Raw genomic sequence first — 17,381 nt, forward strand, 5'->3', positions numbered from 1 at the left:
TTTGTGAAGGATTTGGGTCTTATGGCTGCGACATTGGTGTTGGTTCTTGTGGGGATTTGGTGATTCTGACAACAGTTAACTCTAGCACTAAAAAAAAAATAGAAGCCATTTCCTTGAGGTTGAGGAATAAGGACAGGAAATAATTTCCCTCTGTGTTATGCTGTCTCTCTGAAACAATCATTTCCTGTGAGATGTGGGGTGCTACTGAATTCAGAAACCCAAGACTAGTGCCTGGCAGAAAAATGGTGCCTGGATTAGTGGGGTAGTGTAAAGAGGCTCCCTTCTGATGTCCAGAGAGTGTCTAAGGGCCTGCTGGTCCTTGTGACAGTGAGATGCGTTGTGAGCGTGTAGCCCTAGAGACTGGAGAGCCCTATTTGGGGATTTTTCTGATAAAAGGGACACTGAGCAAGAGGATCCAAGTGGTAAAGAAAGGAGGAGTGGCAGGCAAGGTTATCCCTGAAGGTCAGGGGACTCAGGAGCAAACCGTGTAGCTTTGCTCAGGCTCAAGCTGTGGGTGTCTTCCAGCTTTGTATTTAACACTCAGATTCAGCTAGGCAGCTCACACCTCCCCTCTCTGTGCCCCTGCCACCTTCCCATCCCTCACTCCCTGCCCTAGGGGCCCTTCCTCCATTTTCCTGACTAACACCTTCCCAGTTTCCCTTCTTCCCTGAAAATGGAACCATTCCACTCTTCTCAGTGCTCTGTTTTCACGTAGTGCCTGAATCTGGTTTCCCACCTGTGCCTCTGACTGGGATAAACCACTTCCTATTCTCTTTTCTATTGTCTTCCTCATGGAAAAACACACAGTAGATACCCAATGAATACCTGCTGGCTGTGATTTCATTCTGCATGGAGCCAACAGCAGCTCCTTGCCCAGTGGATTGTCTGTCCATCCTACTACCTTATCTTAGCCACTGGGGCTAAGGGAGCAGATGAAGTCAGGAGAACTTTGTAAATTTGTCCCTCTTGTCAACACACCCCTGGGCACCTCTGTAAACTGATTCCTTTGGCAGGAAGCTTAGCTGTCTTGAACTAAGAACTGCCATGAAAAGAGCAGGAGATATCTCAAAGGCACTATCTTTTGAGACTTGGAGGCCTTTCTAATGGGGTTCACCAAGTTGAAGGGTGTTGGATCAATGGATTTTATCATGATTAACCAGGAAGTGGTTCCATTCTTTGCCATATGGTAGAGAGTGAATGGTCAGACCCAGATAAACACCTGTTTGGGCAGGGAGTTTGGGAGAAAGAAAAGGTTCCTTCGTTCTGAACTGGGAGGACTTGGTGGTGCTACAAAGGATAAACGTATAGTTTGTGCTGAATAGTCACTGTGTACTTTCAACCTAGTGTCAGGGAGTAAGTCTTGGGAAGCCTCTCTACAAGGTTAGCAGAGCAGAAGTTTAACATTTTTGTAATAGCAGAAGGGTTCACCCATGCCCTCGGGGCCCTCCATCTTCTACCTCCAGCCTGCTCCTGTACAACTGTTATGATTTGGATCTCCTATGTCCCTTGGAGCCCATGTGGTGAAGGCTTGGTTGCTAGCCTGAGGTGCTATGAGGAGGTGGTGGAACTTTTGGGAGGTGGAGCCTAGTGGGAGGAAGTTAGGTCATTGGGGGCAAACTCTTGAAGTGATATTGGGATCCCAGTCCTGTCCTCTCTCTCTTTGCTTCCTGTCTGCCATGAGGTGAGCAGCTTTACTTCACCATGCCCTCTGCCATTATGTTCAGCCTTGTGACAGACCCAAAGGCAATGGAACCCAAGAGATCATGGACTGAAACGTCTAGAATCATGAGTCAAAGAAAACAAAATCTTTCCTCCTTTTAGGTTAGTCATCATAAGTATTTTGTCATAACAACAGAAACCTGACTAATTTAACAACCATTTCCTATCCCTATCCTTCCTAAATACTCAACTTTCAGGGCCCAGTGCTTGGCTGTATGTGCTCACCAGTTTTGGATGCTGCTTCTGCAGCAAAGTCAGCAGCAAACTTCTTGAGGACCTCTGCACTATCTTCCTTCACAAAGAGGCCAATGAAGTTGGAGGAAGTGTAGAGCTCCAGGGGCAGGGGGGCTGAGAACTTGCACTTCCAGCGACTGACCGTGGTCTGCAGGGCTTCCCCCAGGGCATCCACCTTGCTGTCCTCGCACTGGCAGGGAAAAAAAGTAGGCTTTGTCAGAGACCTGGGACAGAGTGGCCTGATGTCACTTAGCACTGGACATCCAGTCCCCAGAGAATGGAGGCTGGTGATACAGTTACTTAGTGAGCACTCCTGTCTGTGAGGTGGGGGAAGAACGGCAGGCTTTCAATTATCTGGACACTGATGACTGAATGGACAAATTAAACTGGGGAGTGCACGACTTCTTTTCTCCTTCCCTCACTCTGCAGTGTACCCTCTGAACCCTGCCAAAATGCCTTAGGACTGGTGGAGCAGAAAGGAAAAATGAAGGTTGGGGTACAGAAGATGCTGGTCAATGAACAGAAAAATTCAGTTAGACCTAGGAGTAATTCAAGAGAGTTAGTGTACAATACAGTGACTATAGTTACTCATAAAAATAATTGAAAATTGATAAGAGAGTAGATTTGAGGGCTAGGGAGGTAGCTCAGTGGTAGAGCCCTTGTCTAGGATGCATGAGGCCCTGGGTTTGATCCCCAGCCCCGGAAGAAAATAAGGAGACTAAGAGTAGATTTTAAGTGTTCTCACTACTAATGAATGATAAGTACGTGAGATAACGTATATATTAATTAGCTTGATTTAACCAGTCCACAACATACAGGTGTATCAAACTATCACATCATAAACCATAAATGCCTACAATGTTTATCTGTCAACTAAAAAAGTAAAAGTTCTCCTTGCTTACAAAAAAAAAAAAAAAAAAAGGAATGTGGCAGAAGAGTACAGCGTCCTAGGATAAATCATTGTGCTTTTGAATCGTCTGTGTCTTTTCTGTTGCCCTTGGATGATCAAGTTGTCTCTTCCTCCACCCCCATGACCGTTTGGGAAGAATGGGGCTGGGGAGCTGTGACGTCATCCTCCTGGAGCACTGGGAGGAAGAATGAGTGTCTCTAAAACTCCGAATGCTTTTGAGAAAGATCCTAGGATGACTAAGAGGAAGTGATAATCGCTTTAATTTTTCAGAGTGAATGGCAAAAGAGAAGGTGAGAAGGTGTTGGAAACATTTTTTACGAGAGACACAGAAAGAGAGAGAGAGAGAGAGAGAGAGAATGAATGAGAATATTTGGAAAAAGCAAAACAACATATTCTTTTAAAAATTCTTTTAAAATGCTGCAATTCCGCTTTGTCTTGAATATACGTGGGTAAGTCAACCCTTTTCCCTCACCATGGATAGTTGAAGTAGATGGCATACATGAATTTAGTGTGCACCACAGGGAGGAGGACTGACTTAATTTGGTCACGACATAAACTTTTTGATAGCTAGGACTGTGAATGAGGAACTGTGGCAGAAAAGCTATCTTTGTTCTTTCTAGAAAGATCTTGTGAAAAGATTCAACTGACTTCCATAAGGCTGAAAAGGCTATCTCTGACACTTTTTCTTTGTCTTTCATTTTCTTTTTGTTTTTTTGGTGGTACTGGGGTTTGAACTCAGGGTCTGCCACTGGCTAGTCAGCCACTCTACCACTTGAGCCATGTCCCCAGCCCTCCACCACGCTTGTTGTTCCCTGGTTTCTCTGTTTCTTCTTTCTCTGTCACAAGACTGGAGAGGGTAGACTATGAGAGTAAAGCTACATCAACTATTCTGTTCCAGCTGCCACCTCTGTGTGCCACCCACAGAGGGTCAGGCTGGAACTAAGGTCATCACGATGGTCCACTAAACCTGGGGTGCTCCTGGGTGACAGCAGGTGTAAGGAAAGGGGAATTGGGGTGAGAGCCCTGGAAGGTTGGCCCAGAGCCAGGAGCCCTGACCATTTCTATGGTCTTCTTGAGCAGCTGCCACCTTTACTCCAGATCCCAAGGGGGGCTGTCTGGGACATTGGGAGCCTCCATCCTCCTGCTGGAGGCTGGGGGACCGCAGCTCACCATAAAGAACTGGCAGAGAGTGATGTGGGGGAAGATGTTGTGGGCCTTGTTCTTTCCACAGATCTGCTTCGACTGCTGCCAGAAGTCGGAGAGCTTCTGTGCTAAGGGGCCGGTGGGGCGGAGGTAGAGGACATACTCCCGGGGCAGGGGGTCATCCAGGAAGGGGTCACCGACGTGGGAGAACAACCTGAAAGAAGAGATCCAAGGGGGCCACGCTGGAGAATAACGGAAAGGAAGAAAGAACGGCAAAGAAAGCAGATCTCCGCTCCACATGCTCCACACTGTAAACAGCCACCCCTCGAAGCTCGCACTTCCCAGCCAACGCTCAGATGCGGGGACTTCTGCTCATCCCACAGCTCCCTAAAATCCCGAGCTGCACTCCAGGAAGCATTCTCAAGTTAACTCTGAATCCTTTCCCCACTTACTAGCTCGGGTCCTCATACCCCAACCCTTAGTTCACTGTTTTGAAAAACAGTTTTAATTATATTATTGTTAGTTCATTGCTTTATGAAGCCCACAGGCCTCTAAAGAAAAAGGAAACTCTAGGAAGGTCGCCCGGTGGGGTCCTCTGGGTAGTGGTGTCATGGGGATGAGTAGGACACTTTTCTAAATTGATCTGCCTAGCACCCACACCCCTAAGCCAGAGGGAAGAGATATTGTGAGAGGGTCTGTCTGGGAAAGCCTTTGATTTCTTTTAAACAGCTTCAAGGAGAAGCTCGCGCTGGGGCCAGGGCAGAGGAGGCACTTGACTTGATACATGAACTTGTCACACAGCCTTTGGCTCATCTCCCCTACACCCAAGGGTCCATTAGAAAAAGACTGCTCACCCCCACTCATCCCCATACACTCAGAATAATTATATGTTATTTTCTCAATTTATTTATTTCATACCAACCAGTCACATGCTGCCTGAACACTTCTTCCTCCTGTGGACGCCAAGGCTTTTTGTCTGGAAGAAGAAATCAAATATCTATTGTTAGTATTTTTAGCTTCCTCTCAGCTTTTCTCCAGGCAGAGGCAGGAGTTGAATGTGCAGATGGCGACATCAGAGCTGCTCTGTAGGATGGGGCAAGACACCTGCAGCAGGTTCTGCCTAAGGGTCACACTGAGGCATATGGAAGTCAGGACTTGTCATTAATTTCCATGTAATTAGCATTGGATTTGCATGCAGCCTGACAGCCCAGGCAGTCTATTTTCAGCAGTTTTCACATTACAGTTTATTTTTGCTTCTCTAAAAGTTGTCATGTCTTGGCTTTTCCTCTTCCCTTTTCACCCACTCCTTTTCACTGACCCAGTTCCCCTGCAGAGTGAATGCTTGTTCACAGCCCCTTGGCGGGATGGGTGAGAAGGCGGTGCTAATGGTTATGAAGACATGGCGCTAAATGTCTACAGGACAACTAGGTTTGGGTAAAGTCACTGGCTTCTTTCAACCCTCTTCAATCCGTACCACTGACAGTCCCAGGTTAGATCCATCACCTCTATCATCTCCAAATTAACAGACACCTGGGGCACAAGGAGAGCTAGGTGCAACAGTGTGGGCAGGGCCCACACTGTTGAAACAACTCAACGTCCCACGGTCATCACAGGACAGTTATGGCAGTCAGGCTCTTGGGAAAACTTACAAGTAGCTCTTCTGAAATTGTGGACAGGTCTACAGGAGCCTGCTGGCTTTGGGTTGTTTTGTAGCTTTGCTAATTCATTCATTCTTCCATTTACTCAATAACTACTGAATCTCAACGGTTTTGTCAGCACTGCCCCAGCTCTGGGAATACAATATGAGCAAGACTTATATGGTCCCTGCTCTCATGGAGATTTCAGCTCACTAGACACAAACACATTAATTATATAGCTAATTATTTAATTACTCGCATGGCAAGTGTAATGGAGGGAAAGCACAGAGAACCATATTGGCACAGGACAAGGGAGGTCTAACCTGGTCCAAGGGGGTTGGGAATAGGGGCTCTGAAGAAGTGGCATTTCGAGTGAAACCTGAAGGATGTAGACTCATCTGGGTGAGGTGAGTGGGGCTGTGTGGCCATTATGGTGGTGTTGGGCATTGAGTACCTCCACTCTACACTGAGGTGGAAGGATGGAATAAGCTAGTGTATACGGGAGTCTTGTAGTGACATATCACAAGCAGTCAGTCAATGATCATTCTTGCCTCTTTACACCACACTCTTTCAGGGTCCTTGGGAGGAAGAAAACAAAGGAAGGAATCCAAATTAAGGTGTCACTTTCCCAAGCCTTCTTTTCGAATTTGTTTGTGGAATCCAACTCTTCCTATTCCTCTGTGATAGAAGAATATCACAGTCTGACCTCTGCTTCTTCTTTCTACACAAGGGAAAACTCAGGAGGAAAGAAGTGAAGACATTTGCTCAAAGCAGCCTGGCAAAGGTGATGTCTAGTGAAGGCTAGGCTCTGCTGTTCTGTTCTACAGCAGGAAAATAAGTCAAACACCTTCCTTCCCCCCCCCATCCCTCCCAGAAATCTTAGCATGGCTTCCCAGTGATTGGGATAAAGAAGGCTATATGGCTAATTAGAGCAGCACTGTGAAAGACAAACCTACTCACAATAAGATGAAATCATGGAGAAGCAAGACAGACCTGTCCAGTGCCCTCAGAACAGAAGCTGGATCAGAAAAGGCTACAAGCCTGGAGACTCCCTTCCCCCACACTTGCTCACACACCTTGCCAGGAGCTGCCAAGCTTACCAGACAGTCAGAAGCAATGCTCCTTGCTTTTTTTTTTTTTAGGTAGAGAAGCCATGTACTCACAAAAGCAGGCCAGTCATGATCCGTTAGAGGTTAGACTCTCTGAGGGATTAAATTCATCCAAAAAAAGGACCCATTGTTTTAAAAACAATTGGAAAAAGGAAAACTCAATTGTGGTACAGACATTGTTCTATTTATATAAAAGCATCCAATTTGTTTTTCTTATGCCCTTCCCCCACTCCCCACTGCCAATGAAATATATCTGACTGAAATTTAATTTACTTCTGAGGAACTAAGAGACTCCTCTGGAAATGAAAGATCTAATTAAGTTATGGTCTCTGTAACTCAAAAGACACGTTTTGGAGAGGGTTCAAGAAAAAATACCGAGGAAGATAATTAAAGGTTTGGGTGTCTGCGATAAAAGGTTAAGGAAACCCAAATTCTTCTTTCTGAAGAAGACAAGTCTGAGAGGGCTTTAATTTTGTGCAAGGTTATCATATCAAGGCACCCTCTCTAGTGAGAGTCAGCTAAGCAAGAATAAGTGTTGACTACAGCACAAAGGGCTGAACTACCAGAAAGAACTTTCTGGAAGTAATGGACTTTAAAGATATTTTCAAAGTTTCTAGAAAGTATTTATCAATCTGAAATTCCCAAGGCAGGAGGTTTTAAGAGGAGTAAATTCCCATTTTCTATAGAACCTCAAACCTCAGGCAAACCTGAGGTCCCTTCACCCACTACCAGGTTGGCCACCATTTGGGTTGAGCTTGTTCCCAGAACAGACTAAACAAGGGAAGCTGTGGCACGAGTCTCCCCCATTCACTCAGTTGAAGAGAGACAGTTGCCCCCAGCACCACCTCCTTGGCTCAACCCCTGGGGCCAGTGCCAAGGGCAAGTGGGAGTATATGGGGTGGACCCTAAAACCCAGACCACACCTAAGCTTCTACAACCCTGGGTAAAGGATTTACTTCAGAGGCTGCCCAAGACCAGACAGAGGAGCAGCCCTTTAAATGGGTGAATGAGTTCAGTGAGACCTGCCTGACTAGGACTGATGGGACAACGTGTGAATTGCTGAAATTTTGTCTCGTGCACACATAAATATGATGTCTGATCTCAGTCCTACCTTTCCCAATTATTTGTAGGGTTCGTTTGTAGCAAACTATGAAAAAATGGGACAAACTCTCATGGCTAACAAGAATGCACAAATAAGGCAAAACCAATGCTAATCAAAACCTCAGGTAGACAGCTGTGAGCAGCTCAGTCCTGAGGGGAGAACCAACAGCACCCACCTAGGGCCTTGCTAAGCTCAACTGAGATTCCTCCTGCTTCTGCCCTCAGTTCCCAAGACTTTTGGATTTGAGGTTGGGCTGGCCTAGGATCACAGAAATGCTCTGATGGCTTTGAAGGAGGTTTGGAAAGGTCAAATTCTTTCCTGCCAGTTTTCTAGAGACAAGAAACATCCCTCTCTCTCTTTCTTTCCTTCCTTTCTTCCTCCCTCACTTCCTTACTCGCTCCCTCCTTCCCTTTATTTTCTTGATCTCTCCCCCCTTCTCCCTCCCTTTCTCCCCTCCCTCCTTTCCTCTCTTCCTTCCCTTTTTTTCCTTCTCTCTCCCTTCCTTCCCTTTCTCCCTCTTCTTTTTTTCCTTCCTTTTATTCTTCCCACCCACCTTCTTCTTAAGGAACTCTTGCCAGGGAACCAAATGAAAACCAAAATCACACCATGTTGCTTTCTGTCTGTCTGGCACTCTTTCAGCCTCTGGTACCCCTGGCTGATCCAGGCTGCACTTTTTTTTTTTTGGCACTCAGGGCCTTCACCTCAAGCCACTCTACCAGCCCTTTTTTTGAGAAGAGTTTTTCGAGATAGGGTCTCATGAACTATTTGCCTGGGCTGGCTTTGATCCATGATCCTCCTGATCTCTGCCTCCTTAGTAGCTAGAAATACAGGCATGAGCCACAGGCACCCATCTATGGCTCCATTTTCAGGTCCGGCAGGTTCTCACTTCTCCTAGAACCACAGATTTTGAACTTGACTAGAGTCTCCTGTTCAGCTGCAAGCAGACTCCATGTCCCCTCCTGCAGTCATCCTGGTTCCTTGGGTTCCACTGTGACTCTGACCCTCCTGTTAGTTCAGTTCTCCTCTGTTGAACACCAACCATGTCTTGGGCTTACATTGGGTGTCCAAAGAGGAGGAGAGCAAGGGCGTTGCTTGTGAAGGGTTCACACAGAAAGGAAGCGACACACAAGTAGCTTCTTACAATGCATGTGTCACACTCATGACTGTGACAAGGCACTCAGAATAGGGGAATCTAATGCCACAGCGGGGAGTTCCTAGGTCTGAGTTTCTCAAGTTGAACCCCAGGTTACCCTAGTTCAAGGCACATGTTAAGCTCAATGAGGTGCCATGGGAGATTTAAAAGTTTTAGAGGGAAACATGGCAACACTCATCAACCATTGGCCACCACACAGCTCCTAGCTGAGTAGTGACAGGGTCAATATTGATTGTGCTGCATTCCTCTTGACCTCTGTCTTTGTGAAGCTGGAGTTTTGGCAACTGCTGTAACGAAAAAGCTAGTACCCAATGAAATCCAATGTGGAACAGGAAATAATGGCAGAAGTTTGAGCAGCTGTGCAGTGCCCATTACACAGGTCTCATTAGTAAGTAGTCATGCGTATTTAAGAATGAAATAAAAACAGTACTTTCTTGTAATCTATGTGTGTTATTTTTTCAAGTGGTTCCTAAGTTGTTAGGACATTATTTGAATTTAACTACTAATGAACAGAACCGTTATATATTTTTGTTGGCCCATAGGCTCTATGTAAAAATTACTCAAGACATGAAAGGTGCTGTGACCTGAGAAAGTTCTGGAATCTGCCCTAGAAGAAATGATGTTTGGTCTGGTTCTTAAAAGCCAAGTAGGAGTTGAGTAAGAGATGGAAGGGATGGGGGAAGGCCACGTGAAGGTTGAAGGAATGGCATGAAAAGATAAAGGAAAGAGACATCACCACTCATGCAGGAAAATGAGAGTTTGGTGATGCCAGAGCAAAAACTGTAAAGCCAGAAGTTGGTGAAGTGAAGCTGAAGAGGCAAGCGGAGGTCACACAAAAGGTCTTATGTGCTGTTTTAGAGAGCTTGGACCTGACCAGTATGCAGTGGGGAACAGGGAAGGATGCCAAGTCAGTCAGGCAGGATCAGGTTTGCACGGAGGGGTAAAGCTGTATGTGCAGAGTGCCTTGGCAACTCATCAGGTGCAGTGGCTCACAGCTGAATCTCAGCAATTTGGGAGGCAGTGATTGGGAGGATCTTGGTTCCAGGCTAGCCTGGGCAAAAAGTTAGCAAGACCTCCATCTTGACAAACAAGCCAGGTGTATTGGTGCACACCTGTCATACCAGCTACTCAGGAGGTGTAGGTAGAAGGATCACAGTCTAAGACTGCTCCAGGCAAAAGAAGTAAGCCCCTATCTGAAAAATAACTAAAGCAAAAAGGGCTAGGGGCATGGCTTAAGTGGTAGAGTATCTGCCTTGTAAGCCTCAGTACCACAAAAATAAATAAGGAAAAAAATGAAAAGGCCCTGACAGCAGATCAGAAGAACACACGTTGAACAGAAGCGGTGATGGTGGAGATGGGGGGAGTGATTTTTGGATTATTGACTGAATGAAGCTTGGAGCTTGCCTTGGTATTGTAGCATGAATGTTCACAAAGTGGAGGCAGCCTTGTGACAGGAGAGTGCAGTATAGAAAGAGGTTTGGGCCAGGGTGAATAGTGGACCATGAGTTCAGTTATTGCTCCAGGCTAACAGCCAGACCAACCACTAACAGGTAGAACATAGGTTGTTGTTGGGTATCTTGTTCCTAGAACTTTCTCTCTTAGCTTGACTATGATGCCTTGTCTGTTTTTGTTTGTACCCAGATATTTCTTCTGGGCTGCCATTGAGTTCCTATTTCCTGTTTAAGGAATACCTTCTGCTTCCAACTCACTTAATAGGGAGGTCAGCCAGGTCCCAGTGGCTAACACATATAAATCCTAGCTAATTGGGAGGCAGAGATCAAGAGGATGCAGGTTCGAAGTCAGCTTGGGCAAATAGTCTGGAGACCCTATCTTGAAAAACCCATCACATAAAAAAAGGGCTGGTGGAGTGGCTCAAGGTTAGGCCCTGAGTTCAAACCCTGGTACTAAAAATGCATATATATAAATGCTTAGGATGAGAAGTTTTTCAGATTATGTAGCTTTGTAGAGAGAGAGAGAGAGAGGTCAATAAGTATTCAAGACACCCCTGACACAGAAGGATAGGTTTGCCCAGATCATAGCTTCTCTGAAGGGAGCCATGTGTCTTCAGAGGATGCAGGGGGTGCTGCTTTTTGCTCGCCCCTTTGTTAGAGCGAGCTTTTTCTCTCACTCCTTGTTATTACTGAACCTAACTGGGCTAACTGGGGACGACTAGAGATTCAGAAAAGACACAGGATAGACAGGCAGAAAGTGGGGTCAGGTGTGTTGGGCGCTTGGGTGGAGATGCCCAACCCTCATTGTTTCTTTTCTCTATCTTTATTCTTTAAGGCCTTACTCCTTACAGTTCTTTAAAACCTTGCTTAAAACCTCTTTGAGACTTGCACTGTCCCATGTTTTCTATTAGCTTATCTTTAGCCTAATCACTCTTGAAGTCTTTTGCCCCCAGGCTTGCAGCTTTTCTTTAGCATTCTCAAAGCCACACTGCTCAGACTTGCAAAGTCTCTATCTTGCACTGTCCCATGTTCTCTTTGGCTTTTCTTTAGCTTCTAAAGCCTGTTAACGTGCTTTCTTTGGCTTAGTTTTCTAAGGCCTATGTTAAAGTTCTCAGTGCAGACTTTCTATCAACTCCTCTTTAGCCATACTTTTCCCTTCAGCAATTCTTTTCCCTTCCAAGAGCTTCCCACACCAAAATGCCCAAAGTAAAAGCCAAAGGCAAAAAGCAAAAGCCCCCCTCCTTCAGGGGCCTTTTATAAACAGCGGCAAACAGGGTGGAGCAGAGCCTCTGGGAGAGGAGAGGGATAGGAGAAACCTGCGTTCTGGCTTCTCCGAACCCAATCTTAGGGGACGGAGCTGTTCTGTTTTTTCTGTTTCATGGCAGGGACTGTGCCTACTTGGGCCTACAGGTAAAAGCAATTAAGCCTCATCTCACCTTGCTTACGTCCAGTTCTCATAGGCTTTTCATAATCTGCTCTCCACATGAGGAGGGTCCATTCCCTACATTATTGCCACTTGGCAGGGCTCAAAACATCTGACACCTGTAGTAAGAAGTTATAGCAATATATACTGTTGGAAATGGAAATATATTCCCTCCAAATAGTAAGACATTGATTTAATTAAGTTGTTTAGTGAAATTAATTTGTTGAACTTGCCAATTACAGGTTGAGACCCCCCCCTTCCTTACCCTAAACATTTAGGATGAGAAGTTTCTCAGATTATGTAGCTTTGTAGGTTTTAGAATATTTCCCTAATCTGAAGATCTGAAATCTGGAATGGTTCAAATAAAAAGCATTATGGTACTGAGAAAGGCCTGGGTCTTGCAGCATTTCAGATCCTGGATTTTTGGATAGAGATGCTCACTCTGAACTTGAAGTTGTACTGTCCTTGGTTCTGGATTGCTGTCAGACACCAGTTTATGGCCTTGGGCACCCCATCTGCTCTATGCATTGGTTCTCTATAACCAAAGACCTATTTGTGAGAAGAGAAGACCTAGACTAAGTGTGTAATCTGCCAGGTGGATAAAATTCTTCTTCCCTTCAAAGAGCCAGACAATCTCAAATTTTGGAAGTATTTAAAATACTAACTGTAAGATTCTTAAAAATCTTCTCTATCTAGTTGTTAAAATTTCCACACCTAACACTTTTAATTCAATTAAAGTATGGCCCAATTAATGAAATGACTCATTCTCTTCCCTTAAAACCAGTTTAACGGTCTGCACTGAACTGGGGGATGGGCAGACTTTGGTCAGTCCAACTCCTATTTTTTTCTTTTTTTCCTCTTTGGAGTCCAGACACAAAGAAGGAAAATTGCCATGAAATAAAATTTAGGGTGCATTTGAAAAACAATGCTTTTTTTGTAAAGTTGTTTTAGGTAGAAATATCAGAGGCTTTTCCCTGAGCTCTTTGAAGAATTGCCTGCTCAGTGCTGAATGTATTCATAGGCTGATGGGAGGTGGCTCAGTAGCGTGCCTGAGGCTGACAGCCACCTTGAGAACAGAGGACAAGCAGGTGACCCTCTCTGCACTTATTTCTCTGGTAGGAGAAAAACAAGGATAGGAAGTCAACGGTGATTGAAAGTCTTAATGTACCAGGCACGGAGCCGACATTGTTAAGAGCCTCCTTGGGTCTGGGTGGCTCTACCCTGACAGGCTGCTGTCCAGCCATCTCTGTGACTGTCCCACCACAGGGGCTGGCTCTGGAGGCTTGACTGAAAGTCCATGAATCAGTGAGAGAAGTATAGTTCCCCTTGTCTGTGAGGGAAATGTTCCAAGACCTGCAGTGGATACCTGAAACTGTGCAAAGTGCCAAGCCCTATATATATTACGCTTTGCCCCCAATCACAAAACTCTGATAAAGTTTGAATTATAAGTTAGGCACCCCAAGAGATTAACAACAAACAACATTTAAACAGAATGATTGTAACAATACACTGCAATAAAATTGTTGAGAATTTATGAATTGTTTATTACAAAAATTTTCTATAATATTTTTGGGCTGCAGCTGATCTCGGGTAACTGAAACCTTGGAAAGGGGAAGTGTGGCTAAGAGGGGACGATTGTATTGAGCAGCTATCAGTCTTGGGTGGGTTAGATGCTCAATCTTTTTTGTTTGCTCTTTTGTCTTTGGAGTCATTGTCTGGTTTCAAAGCCCAGCCTGGCCCTTAACTTCCAATCCTGCAACCTTAGCCCTCAAATGTTGGGATTATAAGCATAACCACCATGTCAGCTTTATTTTTTATTTATTTACTTTTTCGTAAATGACATGACGGATTCAACACTCCAATGCCAACATTTGTGTTTTATATCACAGACATGCACCTCTGTGGCTTCTCCACACAGTGGACTCTGGACTGGAGATGACCTGGTTGTGCGGGTATATTGAGTCACCCACTAGAGCCATGGTCTTTCCTAAATCTTAGTGAAGGCATGGAGCAGTGGGAGTGCAGGCAACTTGGAGTTTCTGGAGGTAATCCCTGGAGGGATTAGTCTATTCCACCCGGCAAGGAACCACTTGTAAGCGCTTCCAGTTCAGCAGCCACTTGGATCTCATTATGAGGAGAAAACCAAACCTCAGGGTCATGCAATCAGTAATGCAAGTCAGTAGCTATTTATTCAGCACCTAGGAGCCATGTAAAATAAGTAGATATCATCAAGACAGCATCCTGCTCTCGAGGATTGCGCTACCCACCATTCTGTAGGAGAAGGCTCCCAGATTCCTAGCTCAGCTCTCCTGCCTTGCACAACCCTTCCCTTCCCCCACAGCAGAGGCAGGCCTCCTCTTCAACAGGTCACGTCTTGCTGCTGCTCCTCCTCCTCTGTCAACACTGTCCGATGAGACTTGCTGGAGCCAGAGCTTTGAAAATCTCATTTTTGATCTGCCTGTGCTGTGAGGCTTGGAGAAGGTCAGTTTGCCTCTTCATTTTGTCAAGTTTCCCTTCCATAGTTAACCAATAGCATCTCCTTAAAATATAGAGATGGCATAAGCACCCAGGGGCTTTAAACAATGCTGCTAGCATCCGTTAAATAATAAAACAATAGAGGGAAAGGATATTTCCTAATTTGCCTTAAAATAATTATTGTCAAAGATTACTAAAAATCTGACTCTTCTGTACTCATGGTTAAGTCTGACCTTGGACTATACAGTCTGAAGGACTGCTGTGGTTTGAGGACATGAATGAGTCCAAAGTTAGGAAAAATAAGCCCATAGCAGAGCCAGTTAAGAATATCCTGTTTATACCCTGTCTATATCGTCATGCTGCCTCTCCTGTAGACATGTCCACGGCAGAACAGGATGGCTCTTGGCTCATAGTGGCCACAGCCTTGCTCTGCTGAGCAGGAATCTAGCTACACACAGCAGCAATACTGCCTTGTATTTTTGGTTCCCTCTGTAGCCCCAAAAGACAGGAAGCCTTCACAGCTTAGTGAAAGACCATCATTGCCCCATAGTGAATAAACCCACTGGGTGTGCCACACTGTGTGACCAATACAGTAGTCAAATAAAGCCTTGACTACTGTAACTTTGAGCTGAGTAGGAGATGATATCTAGAGAGTTGACAGATGAGGGCATCTGAGTGAGGTTACCTTACACAAGCTGAATTAAATGAGGGGAAACTCATTAAAGCCACAATCCTCATTCAGGTGCAACCTGGGTATCAGAACCAGGACTTAAACATATATGGGAGCTCTCAGATACAAGGGCTTCCAAATGACTTACACCTTAGAGACGGAGTCTACTGATGATATATATAGCGATTCAGTGGGCTGGGAATGAAGAATGCCTATCAGGCAGTGGTTTCCAAAGTGGTTAGTTAACTATCAAACACTTGTAATCTGCTAAACTTCCTCCTCTGAGGTAGAACTTGCCCCTCATGAAAATATCACACCTCTTTCAAAATATGAGCTGAGTATCTCTTATCCAAAATGAAATGTTTTATATTTCAGATTGGTTTTGGATTTTGGAGCATTTGCACAGGCATTATTGGTTTGTAGCTGTGCTTATAATTATCCTTGGATAGGAAAAAGTCTACACTTCTCTGAGCATGCAGTCCTGGTTAATCATTTAAACTAGCAGCACAAGGTTGATTTACCAGGAACTTCTCTAATCTTGCTTGTTCCCTTCAAGACTGATACAAATCAACAGATTACTAGCTACCGCTTTCCTCAATCATTTCCTCTTGAAGATAAAAGGAACTTAAAACCTGTGTTGAGTTAGGATAGACTTTCGGGAACACTAGTCCACCATCTTTTCAGTTTCGCTGGTTTTCTGAGTAACTCTTTTTCTTTGCCCCAACAACTTGTTTTTTGATTCACTGGCTCTTGTTCACATGTTGAATAAACAGACCCGGGATGGGTAAGAGGTTGAACATCCACAGTCTGAAAATAAAAAATCATCTAAACCCCAAAAGTTTTGTGTGTTATATATATCAGAGCTCAGAAAACTTTAGATTTTGGAAGATTTTGAATTTGTCTTGGTTAGGGCTGCTCAAGCTATATTTGCTGAACCCTGGAATCTCAGAGAGTCTGAGCGAGCAGTCCAACCAACTTTCTCTTCCTCTTCACCCCCTTAATGACTTGGATGACTGGCACCCTGAATCCCATGATTAAAACCCATCGGTGTGGAATCCCCCAGTCCATGCCCTGGGAAGTATCTTGACTGATGGACTCTTCTGTTCTTTCTTCTCTGGGAACCCAGGGAGAAGTGGTCCTTGAGTTTCTTGTAGGGTGTGACCATGAATACAAGCTCAGGACCATCCCCTAATGGGAATTCTTGGCAGCAGAGGGAGGAAAGATGTGGAGAACTCCAGTGTCCATCTGTCTGAGGTTGGCTCTGACATTTACCTTAGCTGCCTCAACAGAGTTTCCCTTCTACCTTCCAAGAAAGCAGTAAAACCAAATCTCTTCTCTGTAGGAGCAAGTCTAAATATGAAAAAGGCTTTTATGACTAAAAGGCAAGCAAGCAAACAAAAGCCCTGCTAATCTAAAAGGTGAAGTTTCCAGAACTTTTTTATTAAATGCATCAGAATTGACTTGCTTTCGCTTTGTACCCATTCCTCTTGGATTTTATCTTTGATGAAGGTTCAGTTCCACTCCAAACTGCAATCAGCATGCCTCTTCTTTCTCTCTTGTTGGCTTAGGTTTCTTCCAGGGGGTGGTGCATCCCTCCGTGTGCAGAGCAATTGGGTATGAGCATGGGGGTGGGGAAATTACATGACCGCAGGCACTTCAGTGGCCAGACATGGGCGATACATAGCACCTAGCTGAATTCCCTGACTTCGCATGCACAAACTCCTTTCATCTATCACTGCCCATTGATCGGACTTCAGTTTCTGAGATGGCCTCTGTCTCTGTTACTAGTGGTTCATAAGATCCATAATGCTTAATTCCATTTTTAATTGACAGTCAGGTAAAATGAGTGTGGGAAAGGCATTTGAGGACAAGCTAAGAGCCACATAAGCCAAGGAAGGGCAGCAGGGGCAGTTGGCCAAGACTTGGCTATCAGGGACTGGCCAGATAGCAGGTTCTTACAGGTGTCCAACGTGGACACCCATTTTAGATGCCCTGTTTCTAAGATAAGTCTTTGCCCAATATGGTGCTTTAGATTTTTCATCTTCAAAGGGGAGGTAATGATCAAACCTATGGCGGGGGGTGGTTGAGAAAGAAAGATGGGACATCTATAAAATGTTCTGAAGTCCTCAGAAGCAACCTTAAGTGATTAACAGTGATCCCTGACTGCAAAGGAGCTTGAGGCCATTCCGTCCATTCTTCCTTATGGTTAGACAAGACTGTACTTAGACCACTTTGACACTTGAGGGACTCTTGCCTCTTCCTGGAGACATTAAGAAAGGAGACCTAACAATGCTTCCTGGTAGCCTAATGGCTCCTATGCTCAGAAAGTTCTTCCACATGTCCAAACTCTGGCCC

At 45.0% G+C, this 17,381-nt stretch overlaps 1 protein-coding gene across 3 annotated transcripts in view; it reads right to left on the reverse strand.

Moving 5' to 3' along the window:
- Window positions 1-17,381, reverse strand: part of Ubash3b (ubiquitin associated and SH3 domain containing B) — a 142,209-nt gene that overhangs the window by 29,996 nt on the left and 94,832 nt on the right. The window contains exons 1-4 of one of the 3 annotated variants that reach the window (XM_074066518.1): window positions 11,895-12,109; window positions 4,929-4,982; window positions 4,034-4,220; window positions 1,945-2,143 (exon numbers count right to left, since the gene is read on the reverse strand). In XM_074066518.1, coding sequence (XP_073922619.1) covers window positions 1,945-2,143; window positions 4,034-4,036 — 202 coding nt within the window. In that variant the 5' untranslated portion in view covers window positions 4,037-4,220; window positions 4,929-4,982; window positions 11,895-12,109. Of the gene's footprint in view, window positions 1-1,944; window positions 2,144-4,033; window positions 4,221-4,924; window positions 4,983-11,894; window positions 12,110-17,381 lie in introns of those variants that run through there. The other 2 variants (XM_020182389.2, XM_074066517.1) reach the window with 2 other exon arrangements.

The sequence above is a fragment of the Castor canadensis genome, chromosome 2, assembly GCF_047511655.1.
Source record: "Castor canadensis chromosome 2, mCasCan1.hap1v2, whole genome shotgun sequence".
NCBI lineage: Eukaryota > Metazoa > Chordata > Mammalia > Rodentia > Castoridae > Castor > Castor canadensis.